The sequence below is a fragment of the Mobula hypostoma genome, chromosome 6, assembly GCF_963921235.1.
Source record: "Mobula hypostoma chromosome 6, sMobHyp1.1, whole genome shotgun sequence".
Classification (NCBI taxonomy): domain Eukaryota; kingdom Metazoa; phylum Chordata; class Chondrichthyes; order Myliobatiformes; family Myliobatidae; genus Mobula; species Mobula hypostoma.
Genome location: NC_086102.1, coordinates 138,269,123 through 138,292,998, shown reverse-complemented (window position 1 = coordinate 138,292,998; position 23,876 = coordinate 138,269,123). Strand labels below are relative to the sequence as shown.

Sequence of the window (23,876 nt, the reverse complement as noted above, 5' to 3'; positions counted from 1 at the left end):
ACAACCCTGTCTACCTGTGTTTCCAACAATCACTCCCACCTCACAGGAGATGCTGCTCAAACCACTGTTCTTCCAGAAGATTGTTTGTTGCTCTCGATTCCAGCAATTGCTGTCTCTTGTATCTCCCAAGTGTAAGACCTGCTCGATAGACACCACTATTGATCTGCTGTCGAATTGTCCAGTGACAAGCCCTTAAATGAGCCCACATTGTCTCACCGCTCAATAATTGTTTAATGCAACAAGAAAGAAACGATTCAATCACCAGCTTCTCTTTCTAACTTGCATTAACTGAAAACATTAATTGGTGTGACAGCAAACACAAGAGATTCCGCAGATGCTGGAAATTCAGAGCAACACATATAAAATGCTCAGCAGGTCAGGCAGCATCTATGGAGAGGAATGAACAGTTGGCGTCTCAGACTGTAACCCTTCATCCGGACTGGAAAGGAAGGGGGAAGAAACCAGAATAAGAAGGTGGGGGAGGGTGGAAGGAGAGCAAGCTAGAAGGTGATAGGTGAAGCCACATGAAGGAGAGGTTGGGTGGGTGGGGGAAGGGGGATGAAATGAGAAACTGGGAGGGGATACGCAGATGAGTTAAAGGACATCACAGTGTTTTTAAAGAAATAGGTGCCATTCGCAAGATGCTGGAGAAACTCAGCAGGTCATGCAGTACCAATGAAGGGGAATAGGCAGTCAGTACTTTGGGTTGAGAACTTTTATTTAAACTGATTCCAGCATCTGCGGCCTCCTGTGTTTCCAAATAGGTGCCATGTCTCCTGTGCATGAGCATCACCTGGTGAGTCACCATGACCCAGTCTGTCTGGGTTGTTGTTAAATCAGTATCGCACGAAAATTGAAGTCTGTGTCCTTCTGACTTGGGAATACGAGGCAAGTACTAATGTATTATCCATTTATCCAAGGAGTGGAACTTATGCTTAAAATGTGCTTGCAATATGCACTTAAAACTGAAAGGAAATCTGTACTGGGAGCATCAAAAGACTTGGTCCAACTAAATCTGAACTTCTTCTAAGTCAGAGTAGTAACTGTGGATATGTCAGCAAAGATTAAGCAAGTGAGTCGGTGGGAGAAAATGTGTTTGAAGAGTTACATATTAATAATTACAGAAAACAATAATAATAATAATAACTATTTATATAGCACCTTTCATACATTAAGATGCAGGCTCAAAGTGCATTACAAAGATTATAAAGATAAATCAATATAATCACAAAAATACAAGACAAAATTAAAAATCGTAAATAAAGCCAAACATTATATAGAATAAAATGTAATCAAATATACCAAATTATATAAATGTAATCAACATTAACAAGCATGAAGTAATCCTGTAAGTAGGCCAAATTTAAAAAGAAGATGTTTAGAAGTGTTTTCAAATATTCCACAGTACTAGCCTGGCATCCAGCACCTCAGTCAGTAGAGTGTTCTAGATTTTTGATGCATAAGAGCGAAAAGCCACATCACCAGTTCTTATGTGCTTTGCTCTAGGAGCACTAAGCAAAACTGTATTCATGGATCTAAGGTTATGATTAGGGATGTAAGCAGATAGACACTCCAAAATACACGGCAGAGCTAGGTCATTCAGAGCCTTATCTACAATTGAGTATTTTAAACTTGATCTTAAAGGACACAGGCAGCCAGTGTAATGACACCAACTGGTGAAATGTGCTCAGATTTTCCTTCTTGGTTACAATTCTTGCTGCTGCGTTTTAAACAAGTTGCAGCCAATTTATATCTTTCTTAGCCAGTCCTGAAAAGAGTGCATTACAGCAGTCTAATCAAATAAAAACAAAAGAGTGTATCAATTTTTCCACATCTTGAGATGTTATAAGAAATTGAATTGTTGCAATCTTCCTTAAATGAAAGAATGCAGCCTTATTAATTGGTTAATACGTGATTTAAAATTTTGCTCAATCAATAACACCTAAATTATTTACCTCTGGCTTGATTTGCAGGGCCAGATGATCAAATTTATCTCTAAGGTTCACACTTTTTTTTATTGCTAACAATAACCAAAATTTCTGTTTTTTCTCCCTTATCCAGTTTAAGGAAATCCATTCTGTAATGCTAGTAAGGCCTCGGGGATAATTCGACAGTTGTATGTCGTCTGCATAGCTGAGGTAATTCATCTTGTATTTTGAAATGGTAATTTAATGATGCCCAGAATAGTCTGGAAACTTGTTTCACTTTTGACCATGATCTGCACTTGGAATTAATTGAATAAACCCAATGTAGATAGTAGAAGGCCTCACATTTACAAGAGATGGTGACTTTCAGATCCGAAAGGTGCAAATATCTGGACCTGTTGCCTTCCCTACCTGTAGGCTGCACAGTGGCACAGCAAGTAGTGCTGATGCCTCACAGTTCCAGGATCCCAGGTTCAATCCTAGCATCTGCTCCAGTTCCAGTTTTCTGCCGGGTCCCAAACTGGCCACTGTAAACTTGTAAAGTGCAGGTGAGGGGTAGAATCGGAGAGGACTTGATGAGAATACAGGGAGAATATAACACAATCAGTATAGCTGGGAACATAATTGTTGGTTTGGACTCAGTAGACCAAAGAGCCCGTTTCTGTGTTGTGTGACTCAAATACACACTACATACACTCTAGTTAATAGTGAGAAACTCAGCAACAAGCTGGAATGGTCTATTGTTACCAGACAACAACTCAATTCAAAGTAAATATTATCCCCCAAATCTTTATTGCTGTTGGAGGACATTGTAAATAATATTGCCTGCAATAGATTGCGAGTGGGGGTGGGGTGGGGATGGACAAGTACAAGTTCTTCTGGAAGGATGGTGAAAAATTGACCAGCTTTGGAAGCAGGGTGCATAGTTAACCTGTGATTGTTAGAGCAAAGTAGTTTGGAGGCAAAATGTTTGACCCACTTTATAGAGTCTTCAGCCAGCATGCTCTGCTGACATAGGTATAAGGTTTCAACTCTGAATCATTGGTCCCAATCAAATCTAGATAACATTTACATAAGCCTTGTTTGCATCTCATTAAAGAGAGGTGACCTTTATTTCCAATAGCTGGGAAAATCTAGGGGGAAAGTTTTAGCTTGTCAGCCTGGAAGCACTGTTGCACATTGAACAGTCACCAGTCCAGGTCCAAATCCAGTGCAAAAAACCTGAATGATAAATACCCCTTTCTGATCCGATCGCACTTATTTCTCATCCATAAGCCTTTCTAATTTACAAGATACAAGTGATGTAAGATTCAAGCTTAGATGTTGGCTTTCTATGTGCTACAGAGCATGGTGACTGTGATCTGAGTCATTGAACAGACACTCGAGCTGGTGATGTAAAGGTTTTCCTTCATCACGACACAGGGGCTTTTTCCTAGATACCTTCCTGGTAGAGTCTCTCAATTGAAAAGTTCATTATATTTTTCTACTCTTCAGATCAAAAGTAACAATAGGTGATTCAACACAATTTCAATAGTTACAATAGCATTGTTCACTTCCAATATTTTGGGTTGACAATACTTCCTTTGAATTACATAGCTACAGTGGGAGAAACCTGTGAATGTTCAAACACTTTTTCTGTGACAAAAGTAATTCACACGGATAGGGACAGTGATCATAGACACCCAAAACTTATGTTGTCAAGGCTCAGTCTGAGTGCACAAGTATCCCAACTATTGATTGATCCACTACACCTGTGACCATCTTTGATATGCTCTGTAACAAAATCAGTCTGGACTGCCAGCTTGAACTCAGTCACAATGGTGCAAAGTAACTTAGCCCATGTTGCCTGGTTTCATTCAGGCCAATTAACATAACCCCATTGTCTTACATTTAGCCGATGCATACGAGAACATCTCATGATCGCTTCAAACTGATTGTTGCTTGCAGTTTACATTATGAACTGAAGATCAGTGCTCACTTGAAGTAACATCTGCTATATTCACATAATTATACAATTCCAGGATAATCCATAATACAGAAGTTGATTAAAAATGGGATCTTCAAATGGTAACACGTGGTCTATATCCAGAACAAGGAAAAGGCGAAACACATTAATTAGGAAAATACATGAACTATGCGGCATTCCTTGTTACCTTTACATTCAGGAACAATACCTAGGATGTTGGCAGAATGGAATTGGTGAACAATTTGTTGCAATCATTAACACAATGGAATAATTACTGTACTGCTGATATGAGGTTTATAGGAGTTTTCTCACATAAATGCACACAGGTTATCACTGGCAAGACCAACGTTTAGTGCCTATCACTAATAATGCATGTGGTTAGATGTAGCAGGGCTGTAAATAAAAGTTACAGTTGTTCCTGATGGAAACTGTCATTGGAGTATCTTCTGAACACGTCAATTTACCTTTTTTTCAATCTTGAAATGCTTAAAGGATGAAGTATTTTAGTCATTGTATCACATGGCATGAAACAGGCCCTTCAGCCCACAAGCATACACCTGCCACTCAGCTACATTCATCCCCCATCAAATTCTCCCAGTTCCTACCACCATCTACAGATTCGGAGAAACTTACAGTAACTAATCACACTTCCAACCTGCATAACTTTGAGATATTGGAAGGGAAAAAGAACACCAAATAAACTCAAGCAATCATAGGGAGAATATGCAAAGTCCACACAAACAAGGCTGAATCTGGACACTGGGCATTCTCCTATGTTCCTATCTTTTTAGGACTCAGCTATAAAAGTGCCAGAGTGTGAGCAATACTAAAGAAAATACTGCAGATGTTGGAAATCTGAAATAGAAACAAAAAAAATGCCAGAAAATGTCTGCAGGACAAGTGCTATCTGTGAAAGGAGATACAGAATACTTGTGGTTAATAACCTTTCATCTGATAAAATGCCTGTGATTTAAAGTTTTGACTCCCTTTCTCTTTCCTCAGAAGTGTAATTGAGTTGGAGTTCCGCCCAAGCATTTGAAATATAAATACACCAGAAAACTATTTTCCAATGCATTCTTATCCAAGCGAAAAGGGAACTATGGACTGGTGATGACTCAAAGTTCAAAGTAAACATGTCACCATATACAACTCTGAAAATCATATTTTTTCAGGCATTCTCAATAGATCCATAATAGAATAATAATCATAACAAAATCAATGAAAGACCACACCAGCTTGGGCATTCAACCAGTGTGCAAAAAGACAACAAACTGTGCAAATACAAAAAGAAAGAAATAATAATAAATAAATAAATAATCAGTAATTAGTAGGTTGTGGGAATATTTCAGCGATGGTGCAACTGAAGTTGGGTGAAGTCATCCCCTTTGGTTCAAGACCCTGATGCCTGAGGGGTAATAACTGTTCCTGATCCTGGTGGTGTGAGTCCTGTCGCTTCTTCCTTATGGCAGCAGCATGAGGGGAGCATGTCCTGGGTGGTGGGGGCCCCTAATGATGGACACTGCTTTCCTGCAACAATGCTTCATGTAGATATGCTCAATGATGAGGAGGGACCGCATTTTGTAGGATTTTCCATTCAAGGGCATTGATGTGTCCATGCCAAGCTGTGATGAAGCCAGTCAATATATTCACCACCACACATCTACAGAAGTTTGTCGAAGTTTTATATGTCATGCCAAATCTCCACAAGCTCCTAAGGAAGTAGAGTTGGTGATATGTTTACCTTGTAATTGCATTTTACATGCTGGGCCCAGGACAGGCCCTCTGAAATTACAGCACCAAGGAATTTAAAGTTGCTGACCCTCTCCCCCTCTAATCCTCCGATGAGGACTGCCTCATGGACCTCAGCTTTCCTTCTTCTGAAGTCAATAATCAGCTCCTTGGTCTTGCTGACACTGAGTAAGAGGTTGTTGGTGTGACACCACCACTCAGCCGAACTTTCAACCTCCCTCTTATATGCTGATTCATCGGTGCCTATGATTCAGCCTACGTCAATGGCATTGTCAGCAAACATGGATGTGACATTAGAGCTGTGCTTAGTCACCCTGTCATAAGGGTAAAGCAGATAGAGCAGTTGCCCAAGCACACAACCTTGTGGTGCACCTGTGCTGATGGTGACTGTGGAGGAGATACTGTTGCCAATCCAAAGTGACTGGGGTTTGCAAGTGAGGAGATCAAGGATCCAACTGTCCAAGGAGATTTTGAGGCCAAGGTCTTGAGCTTATTGATTAGTTTTGAGGGGGTGATGACACTGAGCTGCAGTCAATAAAGAGCATCCTGATGCATCTTTGCTGTCCAGGTGTTCCAGGTTTGAGTGAAGAGCCAATGAGGTGGCATCTGCTGTGGTCTGTTGCTCTGGTAGGCAAATTGGAGTGGATCCAAGTCTCTTCTCAGGCAGGAGTTGATATGTTTCATCACCAACCTCTCAAAACACTTAACTGTGGATGTAAGTGCTATAGAACACTAGCCTGCGAGGCAGGTTAGGCACCAGTATAATTGAAGCCTGCTTGAAGCTGGTGGGTACCTCAGACTGTTGAAGCAGAGGTTAAAGATCTCAGTGAACACTCCACCCAGTTGATTAGCACAGGCGTTTAGTACTTGGCCAGGTCCCCTGTCTGGGCCGGATGCTTTCCAAGGTTCCACCTCCTGAAAACTGCTTTTACATTGGCCTCAGAGACTGAAATCACAGAATCATCGAGGGCTGTGAGAGTTTGAGATGGTGCCTCCATGTTTTGATAGTCAAAGTGAGAAGAGAATGCGTCCTGCTGAACTGGAAGTGAAGCCCTGTTGCCACCTATATCGCTTGATTTTACTTTATAAGATGTGATAGCATTCATCCAGATTTATTTCTTTAACTAATAGCTCCTCTAAAATGCTAATGATTAGTTTGCATTTTCTGGGTGACAGCATGGAAAGAATATTCCTTAGATGAAAGAAACAGTGGAATCAATAATACTGAGAAATGGACAGCGGAATCTGTGCTTTGTGTTGTGCTGCTGACTAGATGAATTCTGATAGACTGGGAATTGAAGTTTCCTTCCCATAATGGCAAGCTCTTGCTTGAAACACAGATATTGCCTGTTACGGATGTAAAGCCCAGAGGAAATATAATTGCCTGTGTAAATAATGCAGGAACTAGCTGGGAGCAATACACAAATATTTTTAGCTCTACTGCTCATCCAGATCTCACCATCAGTAGTGTTATCGCCACAAGAAATAGCTTGCCTAATAAAGCAATCTATCATACAGATGCATAAGTGCCGGATGTCTTATCAACATTCCGTGGACATACCGTACGAAAGCTCGGGCCATGTTGAGTTCCACCCTGAAGCGGTTCCCAGTATCATCTCAATTCTGATGATCCAGGAAGCAAGAAAAGGTCATTTCATTTTGACCTTAGCTATCTCAGAACAGCATGAAAGTTTTCAAAGTTGGAGAAGCTTGTTGAAGTTAGATTCTGGCCAAAAAAAAAGGCAAACATTGGAAAAGGAGGAATGGAAGTGGTCCCTGACCTCTCTGGAGTAATTCTGGCAGGATGGTACCTCCAAAGGAAATCCGCTGATTACCTCTGAATAAAGTTGGGGACAACTCTAATGCTAGTTGAGGTCCTCTGCTCAATAGCAGCACAGAGGCACCGAACTGGCTGCTGGAGGCGAAGAGGCTGGGTAAACAGAATGAGACGTAAATACACATACACTGGTATAGACAGGGGTTAGTGGGGAGAGCATTATGTAAAGCTGGAAATCAGTGTGAAGCCTGGTATTTGTCCAAGGAATTATTGTGGAACTCGGAAGGATGGTTCACTCGCATTACATTTATTTATTTAGTGATACAACTCGGTAACAGGCTCTTACGGCCAAACAAGCCTGTGCTGTTTGATTATATCCCTGTGACTAATAAACCTACAAACCAGTACATCTTTGGACTATGGGAGGAAACCGATTGCCTGGAGGAAACCCATATGGTCACAGGGAGAATGTACAAACTCTTTACAGACAACGGCCCGAAAAGAATCTAGATTGCTGACATGATAATGCCATTATGCTACAATGCATAAAGCAATACAGTATCCGATATTGAAGAGTTCCACATTAAACCACAAAGTCAACAGGAAGAACTCAGTGGAGAATTCACAGCACATGGAATTATACCTTAAATTATCTGAACATGAGCATGAGTCTACTTAATGCAGTTGCTCACATTATCTCTTGAGGAACATGTTAGGCACCTAATGAGTACTACAAGCTCTTCATTAATGGTTGCAGTTGTGGCTGTGAAGGAAAGCCCTCAGCTACTCCAGTAATCTTTCCTGTTTATCTGAAGAATGAAATTTGACTTAGTTACAGTTTATCCACAGTCTTGACAGTCACCATAATCCTCTTAAAGTCAACATCATAATCAAGGCAACATATTTGTCAGGATGACTCTTAATTCTGTCACTATCAGACTGTGAATTTCCAGTCTTTCTACCTCTGACAGAGAAGGACTCACTTGTACCCAGATCTCCTCTACTTCAGTAAGATGTATAATGTATGATAGGTGCGTTCTGTTCATTCCTTTTTTATTGAATGTTCTAGTCTTTCCTGGTTTTCGCCAAGTCAATGCTCTAGTTCTGTGAGGATGACACTTATTTAGATGCATCATGCTGCAGAAGGATTAGGTGTGTTACTGGATAGTGTGGGTTTTCCACTGAGTGAATGAAGCTGATGGAGATATCTGAAAGAGATGTATAACATTATTAGGATAGGTAGTAGGAACATTTTCCCCTCAGCAGAAATAACTCTAACAAGAGGTCACTTTCTAGGAATAAAATGTTTAGGCTAAGGGAGAAAAAGTTTCAAGGAACTCCAAAGAAGAATATTTTTCACCCAAGCCGTGGCTGCAATCCAGTTGCCATGCCTGATGAGACCATAATATTTAGATGAACACTTGAATCACCAAGGCATAGTAGGCTGCTGACAAAGAGCTGGTAAATGGGATTGATATGCATAGATGGGTACTTGATGGTCAGCATCCACCGGATGGGCCAAATGGCCTAGTTCTGTGCTGTATGACTCTGGCACTATGACAGAAGTAGGGATAAAAAGGGAAGTACACACAATGAAAGCTGGACATTGTAGAAAGCTGAGAATATGTGAAGAAATAAGAGAGAGGCTACAGCTGGCAAGTCAGGTTAAAACTGCATACATTGACCATGGAGGAATGATCTTTCTCCCAGTTTCTTAATCTTTGTGGGTTAAGTACAAAAGGAAGCATATCAGAGAGGTGAGAAGATAGTCTCAAACAGCAACTCTTACCAGAACTAACTAATTGTACTGCAGGCTCACTACTCCTCCCTGTAAATATTATTAGGAATGGGCAATAAATGCTGATCTCAATAATGATTTTCCATTGTGTATTAGTTAGAAGAAAACTAACTATACCTTTTGGCTGGCAGCACAGTTTGCTTTCCACCCACTACTGGGTACAGATGTGCCCTTTCTTCAGAATTCTTAAATGAACACATCTCACCTGTAACTACTAAAGAAAAGGACAAAAGAAGAATATTGTAGTTTGGCAATTCAGGGCTGGAGAGGGTGAAATTCTTAAAGTATGTTATCATTAAAAAGGAAGAATTGTATTAGGCCTTGTAGGAGGCTTAGAGGTGAATAAGTGCCCAGGACCTGATGAAGTATATCCAATTCTGTCAGAGAAGGCATTGTGAGAGATTGCTGGGGCGCTGACAGAGAATTTTAGCTCTTCACTCACCACGGGTGACTCCCCAGACGACTGGAGGACAACAAATATGGTACCTTTATTCAAAAAGGACAGCTGTGATAAGCCATATTGTTATAAGCCTGTGCACCCAAGATCGATTTTAGGGAAGTTATTGGAAAAATACTCTGAAGGCAGGAGGTAATCAAAGATAGTACATTCTCACTTTTCTTGTATTTATATACCCAGATAGCTCATGCAACTGACAAAAGTTTTTAAGAATATTAAGCAATTTCAGAAAAGATTTTCAAAACCTTATATTTGAGTTTGGTATGGCAGGTTCCAATGAAATTTCATTGATACCTTGTCTCCCATCAGATTGCAGCACAGCAAGCTCCCATCTATCATTCACATGTGGTGGTTGGTTCCAGCTGTGTGTTCTATCCTGGACTGTATTTTACTTACAAATACTATGTGGAACAGGCCTTCCAGCCCACCGAGCCACACCACCTAGCAACCCCCTATTTAACAATAGCCTAATCACGGGACACTTTACAATGACCAACTCACTTACAGACTGGTAAGTCTTTGGACTGCAAGAGGAAACCAGAGCACCCGGAGGAAACCCAGGCATTCGTGGGTAGAATGTACAAGCTCCTTACAGACAGTGTCGGAATTGAATTCCGAAATCCCAATGGCCCGAGCTGTAATGGTGTTGCGTTAACCACTACACTACAATGGCGCTCCATCCCTGTCCATCCACAATGTTGATAAGAATACTCCCAGCAAAGGTGTGAAGCAAAAACATTTTGTTTTAACAAAGAGAAAATAGAAATCTGGAAAATTTGTAATGTTCCTATGAAAGAGTTCAACATTGTTCTTCAGTGATTTAAAACATAGGACCATATAGCACAGGAACAGGCCCTTCAGCCCACAGTATTTTATCAAACTAATTCAACTAGTGATATCTAGTCAAATTACAACTTGAAATCACAAGGTGCAAAGTTTGAATAGTTATTAGTGAACTCAAGGAATGGAGCATTTAGCTTGTGAGTTTATTTTAAGGTTTATTCACAGGAGAGTAGAATACCAGTATATGATGTACAATAATGTTTATGTTGAGCAATTCTCTTGCAAATGAAATATCCATGCACCCAGCAGCAGCCCCCCCCCCACCCCAGCTGCGCTGAATTCTCTATTGATACCCGATATGAATGTAAGAGTTATGATAAAAAGAAGTTTGCAAATGACACAAAAAGTAAGTAGTGTTGTTGATTGTGAGGATATAGGATAACATTGATCAGCTGGTCAGATGGCCAGGGCAACAGTAGATGGAATTTAATCCTTATAAGTGTGAGGACACTCACAATGGATGGTAGGGCTTTATGAATTATTGAGAAACAGAAGCACCTCAGTGTACAAACCTAAGGATTCCCTGAAGATAGCAGTACAGGTAGATAAATTGGTGAAGAAAGCATAGAGCATGCCCATCTTCATTAGCTGAACCATTAGATATAAGAGCAGGAAGGCTATATACAACTCATAAAACATTGGTTCGGCCATTACTGGAATAGTGTGGCCAGCCACCAAATCTATGCCCCCTCATGATTTTATAAAACTTGATAAAGTTACCCCTCAGCCTCAGTGCTCCAGGGAAAGCATTTCCAACTTATCCAGTTCCTCCCTGTGACTCAAGCACTTCAGTCTTGGTCACATCCTGTTGAATCTTCTCTGCCATCTTAGTCATGTTCTTCCTATAACATGGTGTTCAGCGCAGCACATAATACTCCAAGTTCAGTCTCATCAGCATTTTGTACTTTGACTTGGGTGCCCTGAAGCAGAAATAGTCAGTTCTGATAAAATCAGAAAAAAAAGTTACCTGAACTTGTAAATGTTGATGTTGGGTTTCAGAAGGCTGGAAAGCACTTAGACAGATAACTTATGTTGGTCATCATTATAATTGTACAGGAGGCTACAGACTGAGAAACTGAGAATAGGAGTGATTGAAGAAATAGGAGAACTAAGGTGGCAAGCTTCAGGAATCTTAGCTTGCTCGTGTGTGTTAAACACTTAGCAGCCAGCTAATCTGTGATCTGTATTTGGTTTCTCCAGTGTACAGAAGACTACATTGTGAGCACAAAAGGCTCACAATGAGCCTCTAATTAGAAGAGAGGTGTGAGTGGGTGGCTCACTTAGAAGAGCAATCTGTTGTTAGATGATGGGAAGAGATGAAAGGATGGGATTGGTGTCTCCTGTGGTTGCAGAGGAAGGAACTCCTTCACTGCCGAATTTGAACCCTCTGGATAAAAAGTGTTTGTTTTTCCTGGAGCAAAGGAGGCTAAAAGATGACCTAATAGAAGCAGATGCAATTTTGAGAGGGTATTCTTTCTCCGTGGCAGGGGTATCAGTAACAAGGAGACATGGACAGAGGAAGGAGTATTGAAGGGAATCTGAGAGGGTTTTCTTTTACACACCAAAAGTAGTTGATACCTGGAACTCAATGCCAAAGCAGTTGGTGGAATGAGATATAATCATTATGTTTAAGAGCCAAATAAGTAGGCAAGTTGCAGAAGGATGCTCCTAATGTAAGCAAATGGAATTAGTGTTGATGGGCAAGAAGATTGGATGTAATGGGCCAAAAGCTGTTTCTGTGCTGTACTGCACTATGACCCTGAGGAGGCCCCTCCTTCACTACCCTGGTATCCTACCCATTCATTCATACATTTGTTATGTATGTGCAGGGGGTTTCGACTTTTATGTTACTGCGGAGGCTAATTAAAATGGCGTCTTTGTTATGTTAATCTGTGGAATCTTTGTTGTGTTAAACGCTGAGAAAGTTTGCACTAGCAGCTTGTTTTTGTTTAGAGTGTGATAAGAGGGTGCTATTAACCAATTGGGATAGTTGTTATGTTTTTGGTGTATTTGAAGATACTGTATGCACGGGGTTATGGGGCAGAAGGCGGGAGAGAGAGAGAGAGGATAGAGCTGGTGCTGTGATGTCAGCTGACGGGGTCGGACCCCGAGGAGGGCGTTCGGCGAGGAGACCGAGATGGACTCGTGTGGAGCCTCTGGTCGACCACCATTGGTGGTCCCAGGCGGCCGGTTGAGGTGGTCCAAGGGGTCGCAGGGTGAAGAAGAAGGTCCTTGAGCTCCAATGGTTTTGTGCACGAAGAGATTGAACTTTGATAAGTGTGGCGCCTTTTATTTTCCTTTTATATTTTATTCGCTCTTAATTATATAGTTCCAGTAATATCTATAAACTTTAAATCATTTAATTGCATCTGGTGTATTGTCTGTTATTTGGGCGGGGTGGGGTACCTCACACAGCATTCACACAAACTATTACCCAGTTTGGCGGGGCCAAGGGCTGTTTCCCTAGACGACAGTGAGCCGAGCGACCCTGAGGGTGGCCGGGGGGGGGGGGGGGTGGCTACATATGTTTGAGAACAGCAATTTAGATTCAGTTTGAAATTCAGAACTATTCTGAATAACTTCAGCTGTTGATGTACACATCAAAACAGAATCTTCACAGTCATCACAGCAGAATGTGAGATCCTTTGAAAAATGTTTTCTTGCTTTTATTCTTTGGGTTACATAGTTTATTAAGCAAAGATTATTGGCTGGTTAGATGAGAAATAGCTTGCTTTTCAACCAAATCTAGAAATTCTGACTATAAAGGATATATCCTAATTGCAAATCACAAGTAAATTTGATGGATTTAGCACATGAATTATATAATGGGAATAAAAAGCTATGCTTCTCTTTCCATTAGGAGTGGGTGTGGAGGAAAATGGGCCAAAAGTGACTCAAATAACACAGTAAATATCTTGTTCTGATTAGTAATCATTTTTAGGCAAACCTGAAATAGTTCCATAGCATTTTGTTATTTTAAAACTGCTGAATGTAGAATGTGGCACTGTAGAATGGGAAAACTGTGAAGTTATATAAAATATTAAAAGCAATAAGAAAACGTAAGGAGACATTTAATCACTCAGTTAATGCTCTGAATGTAGAACTTGGTACCAGAGCACATAAAATAGTTGAAGTAAATGGTTCAGAAAGAATCTAGGTAATTGAATTAAGAAGAAAAGGATGAAAGTGCTAATGAGATTAGGAAAAATAGACTATGAAACAGTTTGTGTGGAGCTTAACTGAAGCACGAATCAATTAGGCTAAGGAGATCAATTCTACATTGGAAGTGAATTGTGCACATTACTTCGTATTATCTGTTTGGGTTTTAAGTCAAATTAGTATACAGCCTAGCTTTTCCTAGAATTGCTGGATCAAAGAAAAATATGTTTTTGGCACAGTGAAACACTTTATTTCAATAGGCAGCCTCAGAATAAGCTTGAAAGCCAGTGGGTACAAACATTGAATGTATTTCAACTTCAAAAATAAACTAGCAAAGAAAGGTATCACTAATTAGTTCCCCAAGGATTGCCTCAGCAAGCAAGAGTGACACTAGTCTTCGTCAGAAGTGAAAGATGGAGTCATAAGCTTTTGGCAGCCCATGTTCTGTTATGTACTGGATTCTTCCTTATCGGTTCCAATGGAAAAGAGAATCTGGTGAGATATAGAACCAGCTACGTATTTATAACAAACAAATTTGACATCAGTGGCAAAAATAATTCCCAGCATTCGCTTCCATTTCTTTAAAATAAGCAGTGATAACACTGTTTTAATCATTATCATACAGGTTAATCTATTTTTATGTGTAAAAAAGGCTTTAATCTTTTGTAAAAGATAAAACCTGGAAATTATTAAGAAAACATTAGGATCAGTATGGGTTATGAAAGAGAAATCTACTGGACTTTATTTGAGGATGCAACTAGTGGAAGAAATTTGAAAGAAACAATAAATATGGTGTATTTAACGTTTTGAAGGCTTTTGATGAGTTCTATGTACAAGATTATGAACAGATTTAAAGTACATGGAGTTGGGGGCAATATACCAACATGGAATGGGGATTACAGTATTTGACAGAAGGAAAGAAAGAGGAGGAATAATTGGGTTTTTGACCAAGTGGCAGGCAGTGACAAGTAGATGCTGCGAGGATCAGTGTTGAGACCCCAGCTAATCACAATATACTTACTGACTTGGATAAGGGAGCTTAATGTAACAAGTCCATATTTGCTGATGGAGGGAAATGTCAGTTGCATGATGAATGCAGAGAAGCTCCCGTGTGTTTTTAACAGGTTAGGAATTGGGCAAACTCATGACAAGTGCAGGTTAATGGAAATAAGTATGAGATGATGCGCTCTTGTCCTGAAAACGGAAAGGCAAGATATTATCTGAAAATGTATAGTCTGGGGAAAGGGAAGCTACTATGAGATCTGGATATATCTGTTATTGAAAACAAACAGGGCTGAATATCTGACAATTGTGCTTACTCTCTATGATTCTAACACATTAACACATCCACTTTCCATTATTCCCAGACACTATTCACCAGACAACAGGAGATTACATAGCCCAGAATGTCTGTCCTGGGACCTAGAAGCAATCATCCAGTTAGACTTACTATCCTGAATTTTCCAATTGAACCGGTAATATTTTCATTTTCGCACATATATCGACTTCCCTGCAGAAAATTGTTATTAAATCTGATTCCACCATCCTTTCAGATAGCACATTCCAATTCACAATCTCGTAGTTCAGTTTTTTGCGTATTATTGATTATCCAAAGACTCTGGTTTACTGATCATTCAGGCGAACGAACTATGTTTGTTCCATTAAAGATCAATACAATTTTGAACACTAATTGAATCTCTGCTTAACCTATAATATAAGGCTAATATTTATTGAGGTACTGCCTTGCAAGGCATCTGATGAACTGGTAAATCCTTGTACTGCTGTGTCTCCAGTAACCAAAGTCCATCACCCCTGGAGCCACTCTAATTTGTTTTGGAGGATCAGCACAAGGAGAATACCTAGGAAAACACTTCTGTCTGCTCTCTCCCAAACCTATGAATATTTCATTTTATAAAAGATATTTGGGACCAGTTATGGCCACTTGACAGGTTAATTAATTCTTCTGCTTTCACTGTCTTTAATCCCAATCAGGATTCAAAAGGATAAGGCTCATAACTACAGGAGTACTCATGCTAAGCATCTTGGATGCTTATCAATGTAAAAGTAATGGCACAACATAGGAAGCAGTAACAATATGAAGCATCAGATGCCTTGCATCTCACTAATATCTCACTGTTAGTATACTAATACACTACAGGTCGACCTTCGCTGATCCGGCACTATTGGGACCAAAATGAAAATGTCAAATTACAGAAGGATCACATTAAGCATAATCAGTGCCAGATTATCGAAGGAACCGGATTACAGGTAGTCGGATTAGTGAAGGTCGATGGTAGTGAGTTTCACTCACTAATTAATAACATCACCAAAGGCTAACATTACAGGTTTATCAGCCAATCATCTCTTTCTCCTTAAATTCTATCCCTTTCTACCTCTGACTAACCTTCTGATCCTCTATTCTGATGCCTCTTACTGGAGGAAAAAAATGAATAAATGATGAATGGTTGTGATGGCTTCTTGGACATAACTAAGATGTATCAAAGCTTCCTAAATATTTTACATATCTGGCAAATGCAATGAATGATTTATTTTGAATGCTGCATGTTCACTGTGAATAAAAGACAGGGGGCGCATTTTACTCATTGCTGGATTTGCAGAGTCCCAACCAAAATACTGTAAGTGACAGAAATTGACACATGCTTGCTAGATGTCAATCAGGCAAGGATAATTGTGTTCTGAAAAGCAATATTTAGCAAACATGTTTCAAATGGGTAGCATAGTAAGATATATGGAATATCTTAACATCTTAACCTTATTGGATCACACTAGAGGGATGCTGTTTCTTATTGAGTCAATTGAAAGTAACCTATGTAACTTCATAAATAAAAAAAATATGTTGTGAAAAAATCATAATGAAGACTGCATTAAAAAACTTTTATACAATAAACATTTTAAAGCACTGCAAGAAAAGACAGCAAAAACAGAAGGATAGAAATAATTGTAGAAAATATAATCAGCATAGAATTGATATAAGGTTCTGAAGAAGCCTTTGAGGATGTAGAATGGGTTATTAAATGCAGTGAAGCTGGGACAGAATACTGCTAATGATGGCTTTGAATATCCTATAATACATTCATAAATGGAGAGATACTAAAACAAAATTAGCCTCAACATTTAGCTGAGAATCACAAAACTCTAAATCCTGGAACACTGAAGTTTGGAACCTTAAAGCTATGCCCCCTTGTGTTAGCCATTTCAGCCCTGGGAAAAAGCCTCAGCTATCCACTTGATCAATACCTCTCATCAACGAAGGATGAGAAGTGGCCTGACAGAGGTGTATAAGATGATGTGAGGCATTGATCAAGTGGATAGCTGAGGCTTTTTCCCAGGGCTGAAATGGCTAACACAAGGGGGCATAGCTTTAAGGTGCTTAGAAGTAGGTTCAAGGGGAATGTTAATTCTGTTTCTTTTTAATGGATGCTGCCAGACCTGCTGAGTACTTCTAGTGTTCTCTGCTTTCATCTTAGCATTTAATAAGCAATATTATCATATTAATGATGATATATTATTGATTACCTCTATGCTTCCTGTCTATTAAATTTCAATCTTGTGTCGTTCATTACAAAATCAGAATGCCCTCAGCCTTTTAACCAACCACAGTAATAACACTTGCTAAAAAAAGGATAAATCATATTGGTCATTTGTAGCATATGCAAGAATTTTCAAATAGTCAAAGTCAAGGTAAATTTAAAATAAAATTTACCATTTATTACCATATACAACCTGGAGATACATTTTCTTGCAGGCATTTACAGGAAAATAAAGAAATGTGGAACTATAGAGAGATTGCAGAGGAGATTTTCAAGGATGTTGCCTAGATTGGAGAACATGACTGATGAGAATAGGATGAGTGAATTTGGCCTTTTCTCCATGGGGCGACGGAGGATGAGAGGTGACCTGACAGAGGTGTATAAGATGATGAGAGGCATTGATCAAGTGAATAGCCGAGGCTTTTTCTCAGGGCTGAAATGGCTAACATGAGGGGCCATAGTTTTAAGGTGCTTGGAAGTAGGTACAACGGGGGTGTCAGAGGGAAGTTTTTCACACAGAGCGTGGTGGGTGTGTGGAATGCACTGCCACCAAAGGTGGTAGAGACGGATACAGTAGGGTCTTTTAAGAGACTCTTAGATAGGTACATGGAGCTTAGACAAATAGAGAAGTATGTGGTAGGGAAATTCCAGGCAGTTTCTAGAGTAGGTTACAAGGTTGGCACAACATTGTGGGCCAAAGGGCCTGTAATGTGCTGTAGATTTCTATGTTTCTATGTTTTTAATGAAAAACAATACATGAATAAAGACTGACAAACAACCAATATGCAAATGAAGACAAGCTGTGCATAAATAAATAGCTGAATAAAAAGATGGAACAATAAATAATATGGAGAACATTAGTTGTACAGTCCTTGAAAGTGAGTCTGTAGTATGTGGTGGCCAGCTTTGTTGGATGAGTGAACTGCCAACCCACTGACTTCACCTTACAGTAGATTGTACGGAAGGGCTGTCACATTAAGAGGGTAAAAACTGGTGATTTTTGAACATACATAATCGATAGAAAACCTAGGACAAAATTAAGGGCTGTGTCCTTCAGCCTAAAGTAACCTGGAAAATATAAGTGGGTTATACAAATATTGGGTTGCCACCTCAAACCAGCGTCAAACACTTTACTCACTATAGTAACATTGCAAATATCTTAGGCCCATTCTCAGGAAAGTGCTGATCTGAGGTGAAGAAACATCTGGACCTACTTCTGGTACAGACTACCATTTACAATGGTGACATGGAGATGGTCTGGTATACAGTGGTAGCAGGGGCCATGATATGAATGACTTCTTTCAAGTAAGTAATGGTCAGACCACAATGCATAGACCAATATTCAGTGCTTAATGTCAATGAAGTTATTGTCTAAGCAAGAGTTGGACTGAATGACCTCTGCAATTTATACGTCACTCCAATTCCTATAGAGCACCACCTCTGCAGAGATGATTGTCCCTCCTAAAGAAAGTTTGTTGTTCTAACAAACTAAAGCTTTTGGCCACCAATAGCCATAGATTTTTTTTTCAAGAAACTAACAAATAAAATGAGTATTGTGGATGTATCCAAATCCAAGGATAAGACCGTGCCTGCTGGAGGCCTGAGCTGGGGTTAAAGGATTGTCTACGTGTGTGAGTGGAAGGGGGGAGCAGGGCTTGCTTTTGCTGTTGTTATTTTGTTCTGTGTGGTTCTGCCGAGTATTGTGACACTGGAATTGTGGCAACGTTTGCAGGCTGCCCCCAGAACACCCTCAGGTATGTTGGTTGTCAATGCAAACAATGCATTTAACTTTGTGTTTCAATGTATCATATGACAAATAAACTTGAATATTGCATCTTGAATCACAAACTAGCACTGTCTATTTTTAAATCTGCAAAAGGAATCCTTGTCCAGTCATTTTGTGTTACCTTGAATTAAGTTGCCAAAATGAAGGACCAATATCAGAGGTGGGAAGAAGTTAGAATAGAAATTTAATTGAAGGGCACGAGGAATCCCTGCCCACTTCTGCATCACTAGCCTTGTGAAAAACTGACAAAAGCTTCATCTTCTGCAGGGCCTGTTGTTTCATATTAAACATACTAAGCCTATGTGATTTCATAATGTGTGATTTCATTTCTTCCCAAGCTCATTGAACTTTTAGCAGTGGATGCGTCAGAAGCAGTGAATTTTCAGCCAACAATTGGTTTTGACCTACGATGGTATGTGTGTGGGTACTACCTCTAAGGAAAACATTTAAAGTAATATTTGCACATTACACTTATGTCAAAATTTGTTCAGGCTCAAAGGAATATTAAAATAGAATATGAATTATGTCCTTAAGCTTAAAATTCACAGATAGTGAAAGCAACAACTCTGATTGTCATGAACAACTTATTGATAGTACGTTTCCTTCATTACAGTGTTGGTCTTAAATGTAAAAGCAATTCAGAACAAAAGTTTCTTTCAGAATGTTCCTTTGAATATTTCATTTTTTTTGAAAGACCAGATGATTTCTTGAGCTGGTCCCGCATGATCACACTTGCTCAAAGAATCATGAGACCCAATGCTACTATCCAGGAAAGAACATCTAGGTAATTAACAAGAGAATCAAAGACATATTAAACCCCAGGCTGCTTCAAAAGGAACAGAATTCAACAAAATTCCTCCTGAACCCAAAGAGAGTGTATAGGTTCCAAGAGTCAACAGAATACATATACTGTTATGCCCTCCAATAGGTCATCCTTTGATAGTTGTACGATGCTTGCAGTTTGGAGGAACACATTTAGAAGCCTCATAACAATTTAGAGTTAGATAAACTGTTATATACCTAGTTTAGGTATGATCCTGTTTAACTAGTATGTGCATCTCACTCACATAGTTTAACTATGTGGCATAGCCCAGAAGCGACATAGTTCCTCTGTTTATGAAGGTTGTCAGTCCTTAAAGGTAAAACCCTTATACCCTTAAAAAACTCACAGAGTTTATAAACTGGAGAAAAACCCAGCATGGATCAGAACCGAAGGAGCCTGTCGGATGAGTGGCGATACGTCTTCTAGGCAACACATCAAGTCCATTTGTAGCAATCGTTCAGTTGCTTTTGATCGTCTTGGAGACGCTGATAGTCTATGATAAAATGTTGATTTTTAACCTATTGCATTAACCAAGGGTATGTAAATCACATCTAAAGATTCTTCCCAGAATATTTCTTTTTAACCATGGCTGATGCTGATGAATGTTTTGGCAGAAGTACCATGAGGGCGTGCTAGGATAGTCACAGTGCTTCTGGATGCGCGGAATAAAAACATCGCAATAGCAGACTAACTTAAACATTGTGCTTCCTATAAAATCTATTTTATTGTAGTATTACTTCCTACACATTTTAGAAATAACTCACTGTCTGTAAAGCGGGATTGATTATAGAAATACTTTTTCACATCTTTTTTGTTTACATAAAATATTTATGTAAAATATTTGCTTACATAAAATAGTGTGCACTAACATTGCAAGAATGTTTTCTCCATTTCCCACAGGTATTTGATTGTACATCTTAGAATTAAGGACAAGTAGTTATTTGAGTTATGTTAACATTTTCAGGGATATTCTATCCGGTTAAAAGAACTTGCAAACGAAAATGTAGTCGAGTACCGTACACCAGTTTTCAAACATTAATCATTGTTTTTAAGTTGACACACATAAATGTTAAAATGGAGATCAGCAAATTGCGATCGGCAGAAACAAACGATTCAAACTATATAATGAATTGGGTTCTTCCCCGTATGGGGTAGAACCCCATTTTATTCCGTGTTCTTTTCAAGTTCTGTTAAATGAGTGTATCAAAAGGATTGTCGTTTACTACACACTGCCTTCCACTACGAGGAACGCATATATTAAAACGACTGGATCACATGAGTTATCGTCACTGAACAGCTGCACCAGTTTCCCGATTCCATAGAAACATTTAAAAAAGGACAAACCAGCCATCACGGAACTTCTGCTATGCTGATCAAAGTTCTAAGGAAACGAGACCGACCAGATTGTCCTTGCATGCAACTAGGGATGCGGAAAGAATGTTGTCACACTGTTACAGTTGTGAAGCGGAAGGTTGCTCCGGACGTTAGAAACTAACAAATGGAACAGCAAATGTATTTTTTGTGCTGTTGTTGCCAAAGCGTTTCCCCCTCCTCCTCCTCCTCCTCCCTTCTCCTTCCGTTTCCAGTTTCGAGACTGCATTTCCACAGGCTGTTGCTTCGTGTCACTGACATCACGTCGACGGTGACAAGAACATCGAGAGCGAGAGCAGAAGTGACTTTAAAAATCAGACACTGCCCAGGGCTCGGCTTCGTCTGGGCGGGATTACTGAGCGACCTTCGGGACTGATCCGGTTTGGGAAAGGAATATGCCACGCTAGTGAAGGATTAATGTGTGGAAAAGGGTAGAATTTGAATGCGCGGCGCATTGCCGTTGTGCTTGCTGCGATAAACTATGAAGATGCGGTGAAAGTCTTCTGCACTTCAGGTTATTACCAGGACATCGACTGAAAGCGATTCAATTGATTTTGGCTTCGACTTCGTGCTCCCACTTTTGGTCCTACATTACACTTGGAAGGAGCGGATTGGGATCTGGCCTGATCCCATTGCAGTCCCCCCACCCCGGAAAACCATTCCACTAATCTGAGGCTCCTCAACTCCGATTGACGTAGCGTTTTCTCTTCATTTATCCTCCTCTCCGCCGGCCATCAAGTTTCCTGCCGAGTGGATTTGTCTCCAACCTCTACAACCCGTACAGCTGAAAGCCTCTGTCCCAGTTCTGTCTGACGGCGCGATGGGGAGTATTCCTTATGGCTACTTTTTCTGGCAGATGCATCTCTGTTCTCCAGCACCACCCTCTTACAATTACACATTGGACAGATCATAGCCACGGGCCGGGGCAATCTTCATCTGATCCTGATCATCCTTACAGCTGCAGTATTTGTGACCTTCCGAACTGCCCGCTTCCTAATTTCTCCAATCCAATCCAAATCCCACCCCCGTCCTAAACTCTAAACTTGACTGAACTACACAGGGTCCTGTTTAATTGAAGTTTGCTTCACTCTCTTTATAGTGCATCTCCGCCTCCTTACACATAAACACATTTTGTGTGTGTGTGTGTGGACGGGACCTCCTTTTGCCTTTTCTCCCCGGTCTGGATTTCCCCAACTGGATACCACCTTCCTTCGCCGAAATGAAGGCCTCCGGTGTGAGGAAGATTTGGAAGAACGAGAAGGTGGATGAAGCCCAGGCTTTGGCTCGGAGCTGTGCGGGGAGACCAGACTTCCAGCCTTGTGACGGCCTCTCCATCTGTGCCACGCACAGCCATGGCAAGTGCTTCAAACGGCACTGGTGTTGCCACTTAGGATGGTGTCACTGTAAGCGATATTCGTTAATGTTTGCCTCCGATTAGCAGAAGTGAAATGTCAGTTAAAATTATATCGTGGTCCGCATTGATTTGGTAATTATACTGTTTAGCATGCAATCCTCAAAATGTTGACTGAGATTCTGAAAATATTTATCCTCTTCTTCGGCAAACGGTGCTCTTTATAGCTCTTTTAAAGCCTACCTGCCGTCCTTTCTTTAAATTGAGGAAACGGCATTCGGATGTGTGTGAACAATGAACACACACACTGAACAATATATACACTGCTCGTTTACTTTTTATTCTAACCCGTTATAATTCGGAGTTTAAAGAAATATTCTGGCCATCTAACTGCTGTAATGGCAGTTTCTATGCATCCTATCGACAGAAAACACTTCAGTCCCTATAGTACCGCCATCAGACCTCAAATAATTAATTTACAGATATAAATAATTGATACTAAAAACTAAATTCAATAGTAGACAAGGCAAAACATCAAAGCATCAAAAAGGGAGAATGTTTTAATCCCGATTGGACAATTTGAACCTGTAATCTGGTTCTCTGCAAAGCACGTAACGGTGATAAATTGGGGCCGTAGTCATTGCTGAATGTCAATTGGCTGACAAGGCTTCCGATGCAAAAGATTGTTGAGTTTTGTTTGAGTCCTGACGGAGGGCCTCGGCCCGAAACGTCGACTGTGCTTCTTCCTATGGATGCTGTCTGGCCTGCTGCGTTCCACCAACATTTTGTGTGTGTTGCTTGAATTTCCAGCAGCTGCAGATTTCCTCGTGGTCGAATTTTGTTTGTTAGGCTACTGCTGGGGTAACCCTTCACAGAAAAGTAACGGGAGAGGGATGGTCAGTTTAGAAATCTGATATGGCAAAGGTCATTTTAGGAATCAGAGAAGGTCATGTGAGTGAGTCAGTGTAAGAGGGAGCCAACTCTACTCCAATTCCTTCAAAGCTGGAGATATAATTTAGCCTGAAAATGGGGTGGGGGCAGGGGAGGAATAGTTTATATGAAGCTGGGTTTGCTGCATTCTTATGAGTCAAAGTTGGTGAATGCAAGAATTTTAACTATGGCACTAGTCAGCCATTTGTTGTCAAATTCAGAAAATGGGGAGCTTAGTGAAACTTCAGTGAATCTTTGGCTAGCAGTTTAACAGCCTCTACAACAGCCAGATTAGACAGAAACGAAATTCAACACATCAGGCACCAAACTTAAGGCATTGATTTAATTTAAAAATATTACTACATAGTTATTTTGTTAAATGACTGCAAG

General features: G+C 40.1%; 1 protein-coding gene across 1 annotated transcript in view; it reads left to right on the top strand.

The window, feature by feature from the left end:
• The first annotated feature begins 20,708 nt into the window (after positions 1-20,708).
• c6h3orf70 (chromosome 6 C3orf70 homolog) overlaps positions 20,709-23,876 on the top strand; it is a 44,208-nt gene continuing 41,040 nt past the window's right edge. Inside the window, exon 1 of the mRNA XM_063051805.1 lies at positions 20,709-22,608. Coding sequence (XP_062907875.1) covers positions 22,425-22,608 — 184 coding nt within the window. The 5' untranslated portion in view covers positions 20,709-22,424. The remainder of the gene's footprint in view (positions 22,609-23,876) is intronic.